The sequence below is a fragment of the Temnothorax nylanderi genome, unplaced genomic scaffold, assembly GCF_030848795.1.
Source record: "Temnothorax nylanderi isolate EJ_2023f unplaced genomic scaffold, tnyl_v1.0 TNYL_tig0591_pilon, whole genome shotgun sequence".
Classification (NCBI taxonomy): Eukaryota; Metazoa; Arthropoda; class Insecta; order Hymenoptera; family Formicidae; genus Temnothorax; species Temnothorax nylanderi.
In genome coordinates, this window is record NW_027249653.1 from 66293 (window position 1) to 79257 (window position 12965).

At 35.3% G+C, this 12965-nt stretch overlaps 1 protein-coding gene across 5 annotated transcripts; it reads right to left on the reverse strand.

Moving 5' to 3' along the window:
- Positions 1–377: 377 nt before the first annotated feature.
- On the reverse strand, positions 378–12787 carry LOC139784156 (putative inorganic phosphate cotransporter). Of its 5 annotated transcripts, none has more exons than XM_071723316.1 (7): positions 12604–12787; positions 7093–7226; positions 4729–5029; positions 3611–3867; positions 2878–3027; positions 1722–2096; positions 378–1551 (listed from the first exon to the last, which is right to left on the reverse strand). In XM_071723316.1, the coding sequence occupies exons 1-7, from the start codon at positions 12770–12772 to the stop codon at positions 1384–1386; spliced, it is 1554 nt and encodes a 517-aa protein (XP_071579417.1). In that variant the 5' UTR covers positions 12773–12787; the 3' UTR covers positions 378–1383. The 5 variants fall into 5 exon arrangements, with proteins under 5 accessions (XP_071579417.1, XP_071579419.1, XP_071579421.1 ...); XM_071723318.1 differs by lacking the exon at positions 12604–12787 and adding an exon at positions 12421–12568; XM_071723320.1 differs by lacking the exon at positions 12604–12787 and adding an exon at positions 11685–11943.
- Positions 12788–12965: the final 178 nt, after the last annotated feature.

Below are 12965 nucleotides of genomic sequence, written 5' to 3' on the forward strand. Positions count from 1 at the left end.
AGGTTCGAGAATTTCAGGGAAAGCCGATAATGGCGAGAATCAAAGCTAAACCAATGAACAGGCTACCGATGCCGACGGTAGCCGGTGTAAGTGGTATAAAGAACGGCTACAGAACTCCACAATTAATATTAATTAATTAATATTAATTAATGTTATTAATATCCATTGTATGTCAATTGTTGTTGCATATTATTACAAGATTTTTAATTAATTAATTAATTAATTAAAGATTAATTAATTAAAGATTAATTAATTAATTAATATTAATTAATATACTAATATTATCTAATAATGATATAAAATTGATGCCGATTCGTATATTTAACACAATATAATATAATATTAATGCAATAATGTTAATAATAAGAACACCGCCGCCCAAACACAAGGTGAAGATTTTATTTAATGAATTGAATCAAACTTAAAAAACAATTACAAATCAAATTTTAAAAAAGCATAAACCTAATTAAAGAAACCTTTCTCTCTGTGTATGTGTGTGCACACACGTACACAGAGTAAATTACATTTTATTATATTTTCAATTATTCTTATAATATTTCTGCAATGTTTTGCATTGTTCTGATTTCGACAAAATGTTGCAATTGCAATGTCTCTGTAGTGTCTCTACAACATTACATTGCAATTTACAATGTTATTGCAACGTTATTCCTGCAATGTGATTGCAGGCTTCTGTGCTGTATGGAAAATTTCGTCTATATATGATATACTAAAACTAGGTATTTTTACTTGGGGGTTTTTAGAGGGTTTCATTAATTTCGAATTAAAGTCAAAATTTACAAATTTTCAAAATATAAAATGGCGGAAATCAAAATCGCAAAAAGTCATTCGATTTACACCAGATATTAAAGTTTGATTGAGTCGCTATAATTTTGAATATAAAATAAAAATATAAAAATTTAAAATGGCAGATCCAATATGGCGGATTTATATTACAAAAAATAAATTAAAAATTAATTTTAAAAGATTGCAAATTAATTGCAAATTAATACAAAGTTTGACGACTTTATATTCGTAATCAGCGATCCTAAAAACCTCGGAGTACTTAATTTCAAGTGACTAATAATAAGCCTATTTTTGCATATTTAGTGCTACGACGTGTTGGATCTGCCATTTTGAATTTTGAAAATTTGACTCCATATTCGTAATCAGCAACCCCAAAACCCCCTGTATACTAAGTTTCAAGGAATTCGTGTGTAAAAAAAATGCTTCAAAGAGTTATATAAATTAGCTCCAGTCCTAACTTTGGGCTTACAAACTGGTTTAAAGTCACACATTCACACACTTTGACTTGCCATGGGACTTAGTTTAGTGGCAAGTTACAAAAATTCCACAAGAGCGTATCAGAATTAATTTCATTAAATTTCAAGTCTGCGTCTCGTTCTCTTCTTTCCCTCTCTGTTTCTGCCGTCGAGTCTCTGGCTCATTCCACCATTGTATCTCGCCCTTGCCGAATATCACGAACACCAAGTTACCCAAGAAGTAAATCGCCGCTGAGACGTAGAACACGATGTTCCACTGATACACGCTACTCTGAAAAGCGAGAGATCTCTCGATAGAAACTTTCTCATTGTTTGTGTGTGTGTGTGTGTGTGTGTGTGTGTGTGTGTGTGAAGCAATTATAGGTAAGTTCATTAAGGCTGAAAGAGTAGGAATCGTAAGTAGATATAGTTAAATTATACGAGAAGAGAACGGATAATTACCTCGTCGGTGACGATAACGCCACATATCAACGGTGCGATAATAGAGGTAACAGTGGCAATGCAATTGGTGATGGACATCATAGTCCCGGCAAAGTTTGGACTGAGATCAATATGATTGATTTGGAAACCGCATAAAGATCCAGCGTTCAGACTTACTGCCAGAACGAGGATGACGATGGCCCATATATAACCATCAGTAGGTACGGCGCTCATACATGCCAGGGCGATAGCCGGACCCCAATGGGCTATCGTGTTGCAGATCTTTCTGACCGTACCCCTGGACGCACCTTTTTTCAACGCGAGGTCGGATAACCAGCTCATTGGGAAACTGAGGATCCACATAACTAAATATGGCAAGGCGGAAATTACACCACTCTGCAAAAAGAAATATATGCTATAATTTATTTATTTATTTAAAGTACTATGTCTGAAATTGATTAAAAAAGAAATAATTCGGATTAAGGAGAAAATATATTCGAATAAATTATGAATATTAAATCACGTACGGATATTAATAATGATGCAATTGATAAATAAATTTAGCAAAATTCGTGAAACTAATATAAAAATTAGCACAGGAGTTTTGTTCGACCAAACTGGCAATTTTATTATTAAAAAGACGCTACGTTTCAACCGCAAAATTCGGTCCTTTTCAAGCGTGTATGACTCGCAAATATTAATTAGTTGGACATAGTTTCCAAAATACGCCGAATCTAAAAAATATTAGAGTGTTATTTCAAGAAATAGAAAACGGTTTCACTACATTTCCGTTGTCCGTAATTATATCAGAGGGACGAGTCCCTGTCGTGCGATGGTGAAATTGCGATTTCCCTCTGATATAATTACGGACAACGGAAATGTAGTGAAACCGTTTTCTATTTCTTGAAATAACACTCTAATATTTTTTAGATTCGGCGTATTTTGGAAACTATGTCCAACTAATTAATATTTGCGAGTCATACACGCTTGAAAAGGACCGAATTTTGCGGTTGAAACGTAGCGTCTTTTTAATAATAAAATTGCCAGTTTGGTCGAACAAAACTCCTGTGCTAATTGTTAATTATTTGCTGGCGACTCAACTTCTCAGTTTTGTTTCTAATATAAAAAGAAATACTTTTTATTCTTTCTATTTGTTTTACTAAATTTTATTGCTTACAGTTTCGACTCTGAAATTCAACACGCCTGTCATGTAACTTGGTATTTCCGTCAATAGAGTCCAGTACCCCCAATTTTGTCCGGAGTGGACTATTATGAGAGCCCACATAGGTATCGAAGTAAAGATCTCTTTCCACGGAGTTTTCAGCTTCTAAAAGGTACAAAATCAGATTTTAAATGTATATATCTATATTACTTTTTATGACACTTTTATAAACTTAAGTCATTATATTTTTCATTCATAAAATATTTTTCGTCACAAATAACTGGTGTAACGTAAAAATAATCTAAAAAATATGTTTAAGCTCTAAATTACATTTAGACTTCAGCTTGTTAAAGGAGATGATGGATAATAACAAAGGATCTCACTTTGTTATTATAACATTTTTTAATCCTTTAGTTTTTCCTTTCCAGTTGTTAGTCAGAAGCAATAATTTATTGTTTGTTTGTGTAGTAAATCCCATGTTTTAAATACTTTTCAACAAGGCAAATAAGAGCGGGACGCCGCGCCGATGTTATAGCGTGTATAATACATAATTCGGTTTTCACATATTTAAAGCAATTGTTTGCGAATTAAAGCAATTGTTGGCTTATTAACGAATTATTTAAAGTAGTGTTCCGCTAATTCTTTTAAACTAAATCATTATATGTGCACATTGAGAAGAAAAACAAATATAATATATAAACCCGAATTATTAGTTTTATCATTGAGATTTATGATAATGGATTTTTACCTGCTTGACTTCGTCATCGCTTTTCGCTTCAGTTGTCCTTAAACTTTCTTCTATGTACATCCTCTCCTCCTGGGAAATACTGCGATGATTGGATGGCGCGTCTGCTCCAAAATAAAAGAATACTACGCTCCAGATAATCGCTAATGCACCGAATATGTAAAAGATACTCGGCCAACCAACGCTCGATGCAGCGAGAACTCCAGCGATTGGCATTGTGATCACCGTGCCGAATTGGCCGCCCGCATAAGCGAATGTTCCTGAGGTGTAAAGTAGACTTGTTTAATTGCAAAGATATATTACCGCAATTAGATACAATTCGCTATAAGCGAAGCAACTAGTTGTTTTATGATAGAATTGTAAAATTCATTTCTTGCATCAAGTTTTACTAGTTTATCAATAATCTTTTAAAATTTCTAACAATACGGAGAGAAAGCAGAGAAGGAAAAAAAATATAGTATAACTCTATCCCAGTGATTCCCAACCTTTTTTAGTCTAGCGCCAACTTCTAAGAATTGGATTGGTAATTAATTTTTAAAAAATAATCGACAAAACGACCTTTCAATATTAACATAACAAATAAAACAGAAACGAATATTTATGATCGTGCTACAGATATGTTCATGAGTTTTTAAAAGAAATTCGTAACAATAATGATTTGATCAGTTTCTTGAGTCACTATATGTAAAATATTACCTATCCTCATCGCAATTTTATTTTTTGTAAAAAAAACAATGCAAAATTATTTTTCTAATTTTTCAATTATTCTTCTTACTATTTTTCTGGTATATACGAATACAGATTGTAAAAAGAAAAAGAAAATACATATATGGACATACTTTATATAGGTATATAATTATACACGAAAAATTATATATAATTATACATGAAAAATTTATTCTCACTAGTTTTCCTACATCTTTGAATAAAGTCTTTAGCAATTTCTTGACTCAATAGTTATTTTCCATTAAATTTTAATTAAACGAAAGAACGTTGGCCTTTACTCAATAACTTTTATGTCGAGTATTTAAATTTTTTTTTTTTCACAAAACAACCAGCGAACTGGTTGTTTCCTGATACGATTGGAATGTACCGGGCGTAGATTCTGAATCTATTCTCACCCAGTCGTGCTCTTTCAGCGGGCGGAGCCCACTTAGAGAGAAGGGTTTGGATGCAAGGTAATAGGCAAGCCTGAGTGAGACCCATGCCTACCCTGCAAACCAGGACGGCTTCCAGACCTCCATAATGAGCGGCAATCGGCGTTAAGACTTTCAAAACCCCGCAGACTAGCATCCCGATGGCAAGGAGCTTCTGGCTGCTCCAGACATTGGCGATGTAGCCGCTCGGCACCTGCGTCACCACGTAGCCCCAGAAAAACGAGCTGAGCACCAAATCCTTTTGCTGCTTAGTCCAACTGTAATCCTGTAGACCATGTAATCAATATGACTTTCGAGTGATTTTAAATCTCAGTGAGCCTATAGTGAAAATTATGCGATATTATTCAAAATATTACACTGTAGATATTTAGGCATCTAAAATAATGTTTAGTTATTTTTATATCCTATTATGTACAATGGGGAGCAGAAATGAGTTCTTTTTTCGGTGTAGATGAGCGCATTATTTCTACCTTCCAGCCAATTGCGAGCCTAGAAATAGTGCACTCATCTACACCGAAAGGGAACCCATTTGCCATTTTTGCTCCCTCCATTGTACGTATACTCTTTAAATCTCATAGTGTGGTTTCGCCACTAATAAATTAGAGTCATTGCAATAGTCCAAAAGAGAAGGCTGCCATTCTAATTTGAGTAAATGCGGGCACTCATAATTTTTCACTCAAATTTTTAGAGCGGCTACTCTACCGGAATAATACGATCTCACTTTAAAGCTATAGTGAATCACGATTCACTAAGGATCGACTGATAAATGATTCTAACCGAATAAAATTGTCCACTAAAAATTACAGAATGACATAAATCATTCTTATGGACACGTACTGATTTACTGCACTTGAAAAAAGTGTCCTTTCACTCAAATGGAGTGTGATTTCACTCTAACTTATAAAGCGCAATTTTATTCTTTTTAAAGTGGCGAATTACTCAAAGTGCACAGGCTCAATTTTCACTTTACGATACACTTGCATTTCACTCGTTTTGAGTGACATTTCATTCTTTTAGAGAGTATAATATATATGTTATATATAAAATTAAATTAAAATCAAAACATCAATGCGCGCGTAATAAAAAGAATATATCTAAACTTATCTTAAAACTAATTATTTTAGGACTTCCGTTTTTGCTCGGTGCAGAAATAATTATACAATGTATATCATTTTAACAAATTTTACTTAAATGTGTGCGTGTTATTTTTTAATAGATAATATTTAATAAATTTTAATAATAATTACTAAATGCAGTTCTTAAGCTTTCATGATCTTCAGCATAAACAAGAATTCAGACGTGTTATAAATAAATCCGTGAAGTATATATCACGATAATCGGAAAAACAATGACGGCGATTACATGATCCGGCAATTCATTATCTGTCAATCCTTTATTATTGGCCTTGTAAAGACAATGGTAGCCGTTATCTGCTCACTCGAGATCCGTACATTTATGCGGCAAGACGTCGCGTCGCACAGAAGTGAATGTATCAGCTTTGCTATATTCTACGGAGGGTTAATGTAAAGAAGAAAGAGCCTCGTCAACTGCAGCGAGATTTATCGGCGCGGTTACCGCGATAATCTCGCGCTCGAAGAGGAAAAGCATTTCATCGCCAACCTCGATCAGATGCACTTTACTCTTATACAATCGAGGAAAATTTCCTTCTTCCGACACAGATTCCAGAACGGTGATCGGCGCGATCGCGAGAATTATGGGACATTCTGTGACTGGTAAAAAAAACCGACTTATACCGACGTAAGCAGTTACGCTCGATCGGGCAAATTTAATAATTCAAATATCTCTTCAACTGCATATACAACTCGATATAAAAGTTTGCATCGACGACAAATCAACTATGAAGTTCAACATCTTGAACGTAAAATTTAATATCACACATTTAAGTGCTTAAAAGAATACATCAAGAATATTTCCATCATTGTAAGTGCATTATTTACAGCATGACATACCTACGAAAATCAGAAATTCCTGATCGGCCAAATTCAACATTTTCACCTAGAGATGTAAACTCGCGCACGAGGTTTATATCGTTAAATTAAATTAATATATTAATAAATCTAATAAATAATCTAATAAATAGTGCGAATGACTGCGAATATGTAAGAAAATAGGAAAGGATGTTCTATACACAGGGTTTCCCCAAGCAACAGCAATGTGTTCATCGAGTTGTCGTTATGTAACGTAGCATGCTCTGTACGCTTATCTGACAATCGCTAGAACGTAATCTCGAGTGTTTCAAATTGGCCGAGCGTTGGTGTTTGAGTCATCGGTTTCAAGCCGATGAAAAGATGTAATTACATGATTTACCTCGATGTCAGGATTCGCGGTGCTCGCGTTCGCCATCGGTACTATGGCCACTGACATTCCGGTCCTGAGACTATATCCGATGGTCATGCCCAGGAAAAGCAGCAGCACCTGCAGGTGCCTGATCCCGAAGATACCTGTGAGAACATCGTTCTTTTATTCTAGTAACGAACGAAAATCGCTTATTAATAATCTTAATATTATATCCACAAATTGATATACATATTTATTTTTGGAACTTTTGAGAATGTTTCGTTATTCAAGTGTCTAAATTTGATAATAATTATTATCGATATAATCTTTAGGAACAATAAGAGTCTCTCACTCAGAATATCTATTTATTGTATTCAAAGAAGAAATAAGTTGTACTCGACGCTTATCGTTTACAAGTTCTTTTGGTTTTTCGAACAAAATTCAAGAATTTTCGACGAACGAAGGAAAGCCGATCAGAACATTGATCAATATAAACGAAAGCACATTGTTTTCGGTCAATATGGATAGGATGATGGATAAAGTAATCTGATTTTGGCCCCGTTGATGGAACCTTTCTTATACATATGTTTTCTTATAAATTATATTTTTTCATGTGCTGAATCATTATCAAACGTTTATTTCAAACTGAATATGATTAGAAAATAATGAAAATCGCATTCAAAGTAGCAGATTGTTAAAAATCTGAACAAAACTTCAAGAATATATAACATTTTCTTAGCCTTTCTTCCTCTTTCTACTACTACTCCACCCCTTCTACTTTTACTTAACTTAATAGTATCCATTCTAACACTAATAAAAACCAGTCTAATCTATCACTCAATCTATAACTTAACATAACCAAACCAACTCAAAACTAATCCGCTCCCCTCCTTCTCTCTCTCTCTCTCTCTCTCTCTCTCTCTCTCTCCTCTCTCTCTCTCTCTCTCTCTCTCTCTCTCTCTCTCTCTCTCTCTCTCTCTCTCTCTCTCTCTCTCTCTCTCTCTCTCTCTCTCTCTCTCTCTCCTCTCTCTCTCTCTCTCTCTCTCTCTCTCTCTCTCTCTCTCTCTCTCTCTCTCTCTCTCTCTCTCTCTCTCTCTCTCTCTCTCTCTCTCTCTCTCCTCTCTCTCTCTCTCTCTCTCTCTCTCCTCTCTCTCTCCCTCTCTCCTCTCCTCTCTCTCCCTCTCTTTCTCTCCCCCTCCCTCTCTCCCCCTCCCTCTCTCCCCCTCCCTCTCTCCCCCTCCCTCTCTCTCCCCTCCCTCTCTCCCCCTCCCTCTCTCCCCTCCCTCTCCCTCTCCCTCTCCCTCTCCCTCTCCCTCTCCCTCTCCCTCTCCCTCTCCCTCTCCCTCTCTCTCTCTCCCTGCATATATTTTCAAAGTGTAAAAATATCCTATATTTTTAAAAAGAATAAATTCGGGGGAAAGATATATTTGTCTTTGCTTGATTGATAAATATATAATTCCACATCTGAAAATAATTGAGTTATCCACCCTGCATACATTTTTGAGATATACAAGGAAAAATGGATTCAAGATATTTAAGAAAAAAGATTGTTTCATTTTCTAAAACTTAGACTGATATAGACTGAGATGGCGATCGTGGCGCAGAGAAAAGTACGCTGCTCTGATTATTTTATGTTAGAATGGGTAATGTTAAATAAGAATGGAGGGAGCGGGGTGGGAGATAGTAGGAAAAGAGAAACAGAAGGTAAAAAAAATGTTATATATTCTTGAGTTTTTGTTCAGATTTTTACAAATCTGCTACTTTGAATTACTTAGCAATTTTCGCTATTTTCCAAAATATCAGTTTAAAATAAACGTTTGACAATGATTCAGCACATCAAAAAATATAAGAAAACATGCATAAGAAAGGTTCCATCACTTCCATCGGCGAGGCCAAAATCAGCTAGGTACTTTATCCATCGTTCTTTAAAGGTATTCTTTAAAGGTATCTTGGTTTAGAAATGATTGTCATCACAGCGTTAAAATTAATCTTGGATTAATCTTAAATAATTAGCGGTAAGTAAATAAATTAAGTATAAAGAACAAGAAGGATTCCAATATAAATAACAAGTTGTAAAATTATGCCATGTATGTGGCCTTGGAAAGTAAAAAACTGCATAATAAGAGTAAAATGTTAATTGTGGTACTGTAACTAACAATATAGATACTGATAAAACACAAGTAGTAAGTTATGATAATAACAATAACAATCAGACATAATAATAAAATGAAAGTAAATTACTCATCCATCAGATGAGTGATAATTTTTTACATTTAAAAAACTCAATTTAAACTTTGGAAGACACTTTCTCGAGGGAACACCCGATAAATGTATAATTATTGAGTCAAATTTCAAGTAGTTGCTGGAATTGTAGTAACAGTAATCTATGTAGATAAATTCTGCTAGCGATAACAAGCAACAAGTCCGATTAGTGTAATTATAGGTATACAAGTCTCGAAAGCGAGTTTCGCTCGCATGACGCGGCTTTAGAAAAACAAATAAACCATGGTCGTATTTCTCTAGGTCAAAATGTTCAAACGAAAATTTCTGGCCAAACGAAACATATTCCGCGATGACAAATTCAAATAGTGTTTACAATCTCTTCAATCTGACAATGCGACGAACATCCATCTGCATCAATATCAATTATTTAACAATGATAAGAGATGATATCAGCTTGCAAAATTTACTTTCTAATCAACGATTATGTATAAAAATTCTTGTTTACAAATCCTCATTTATTTAATTTGCAGATTTAATTTAATTTTCAGTTTTTACTATGAGTGTTATTGACTTAAATAACGCGATTGAAGTTCCTGCATAATAATTTTTCGTTACTAAGTCACTACTAATCCTTACATAATTGTACAAGATACGTATAATTACGTAGATATGTGCCGATTAATTAGCATTAACAGCGAGATAGTGTGAAGGAAAAAAAACTGGTGGATAACGCGAAAAAAAATGCATATGACGTTTCTTCAGATTTTTCGTAAATTATGACAGTTTTTCTTTCTCAGAAAGAACAATTTGGATATTAACAATTTATGCACAAAATAACCGCACACAAAAAGTATTGTTTGCTTGTGCTAGAGAAATTGTCTTGAAATTTACCAGATTTCATATATTATTAATAATGTAATTATTTCGAGATCAATATATTGTATTTTTTTTATTAACGTTTTGTCATCGCAAATTTCATCAAGTAAGATATCCGCGATCATATAAGAGGATATAAAAACGAGAACTGGAATTTCAGGAGACGTATCGGTATTTATCATTTTAGCAATAGTAGAAATATGTTATCAACACGTCCGTAAGCATTCTTTTAGAACTATGTAGTATGCGATAGCAGTCAGAACTAAGTCACATGTTTAAGGAAAATATGAATTGTCATAGACTCTCTTAATCGATAGACTAAATTTCTCTTTCCAATGAAATGAGATGATAACGGAGTCGATGTAGCGGATGAAATCCAATAAGACACAAAGGCAATCACACGAAGATAAGCCACGGTAATTTGCAATGAGATTTATAAAGGTATCAAGGTATCATGCTAATATAATTTACACAAACATATTTTTTTTTATAAACATGACATTACTCATTAATGCCAGAGAAATAACACGCGGCGAAATGGATCCATGAACCCGTCGATCGCGCGCGGTCCACACTTCTGGATCATCGATCGCGAGTTGCAAACGGCAACTCATTCCGATAATGTTGGTCCCGATGAATCGTTTTTTATTGCGGTCGAAACGAAGCGAACTTACAACTTGCGCGCCCGATAATTCCCGATAAAATAACCAAACGATAAACAAGAGAGTTATCGAGTGCAAGCTAGGAAAACACTTTCAACATCTCTCTGTAGATAACACAGGCACACGAAAAAAAAAGGTCTTGTCCACCAGACGAGACAAACATTTCTATACGTTTTTGGGGTCGCTGAATCCGAATCCGGGGTCGGTTTGACTCGGTCAGATCGCATTTCCGCATTTCTCCGACATATCGGGGTCAGTTTTCGGTTTTTTCAATCACTTTTTTGAGATTAGGAACGAAATGCGATCTGACCGAGTCAAACCGACCCCGGATTCGGATTCAGCGACCCCAAAAACGTATAGAAATGTTTGTCTCGTCTGGTGGACAAGACCTTTTTTTTTCGTGTGCCTGTGTAATTACGGAATTAAGACTCGGATTGTGCAACACAACTGGGCCTATTGTAGAAGATTTGAAAAAGTTACATCTAAAAAATTTTTCGTACCTCCCTTCGCTTTATATACGAAATATTATTCCTCACTAATTGTTGAATGGCACTGTCGTTATCCCGATTTTTTTAATTATTATCAGTTTTACATTTTTATTACTTTATTATTTCGTTCTTATTATCGCTTTTAGAAATACAATGGATCCTTTATTGAAAGCATTGTAGGACAACATAATATAAATACTAAATTTAATTCAAGAACTGCTTTCTCTGTGACCGGCCTTGCGAACGCAACTTATACTCATCGTGCAAAATGTATTTTTCTACAGGTCTGACTTTTTTACGCTGAAAAAGATATTGAGTGCGTTTCGCTACGCTATCTCCAAGGTGATCTTGCTAAGTTCAACAACGCAATTACACAATTAGGAAGCATTTCCGCACTGCAGCTGGACGATTGCACATTCGTGATAAGAAAAAGGACGAGTTCACGTGGTATTATCTGACGGTGCGTACCGAGGGATTATTTCGCACACGAATAAACTCTAGAATTCGTTATATCACTCAAATAACTCGAGCGATAAGCCGTTAGTCGACTTTCACTGTTTCGCACTTTTGTAAATTTTTGTAGATAAAAATATGGAGATAAATTTCATGCGTGGTTTTATTTCAGCGTTTCTTCACGATCACTAAACCAATGTCAACGATTACGTTCGCCTGATGATCGTCAGTCACGACTGGTTTGATGGCAAAATTAATTTAATGCACTTCACAACTGCTATGGATACACTGGCTATTTTTGCGTCAAGTCACAATTTGCAAGCTTGTCCCATTACAAAGTGGAAAAAACAAGCAAACATGTAAATCACTTAAATTCGTTGGCTTCAAACTTGATGAAGCTACAAATGTTTTCCTAGGCGCGAGGATGTGCGTTAACACTTTGCGAGATTTTGAATGAAATTTTCAACGACAAATGATCCGTTCGAACGATTCGGAGCGATTTAAATTCACAATCTGATCTTGAATTTATATTTACAATTAGTCACAAAAAATACATGCTCGAAGCCTTTCATTCAACATTCGTTTAAACGTCGACCGAGCATACCTTTTGTTAAATATATATATTTTATAGAAAGATAGAAAGATCTTTTAGCTACCTCATAGACACGTAGTTTACTTCTCTTTTCAAAAATTTATCTATCGGGCACAATATAGATCTAAGAAATCTGATCTTCAAGATAAGCTCCATCGATTACGGATCCTTTAATCGCCGATTAAATCCTCGTTCGAGTTTTAAATTCGAGTATTAAATTATCCACAGTCACTGGCAGTTTTCTTACAGCTCTGTTGTAGAGTCGGGCGAGACGCCACGGCGGGCATCTTCCGTGACGCTTTCTCGACGACGTCGGCGTCGTCGTCTTTTATGATAGCCGTCATTTCACGCGCCGCGTGTCCTCGTACTTCATTAGAATCCTTATCTCGCCCGTCGTAGCGATACTTATACGGCATGCCCCTTCCTTCTTGGTCTCGTTTCTGCCCCCTCTCTCCGTCATCGTTGCTGTCGTCATCGTCGTCGTCGTCATCGTTCAACAGGTGATTTATCTGATATTGTCTAATATCGCGACTTGAATCCTTCTTGGGAGAAACACTGCTCAGGAAAGTACAAAACAAACCTGAAGGATCCAGGTCATTTCGCGGCGAG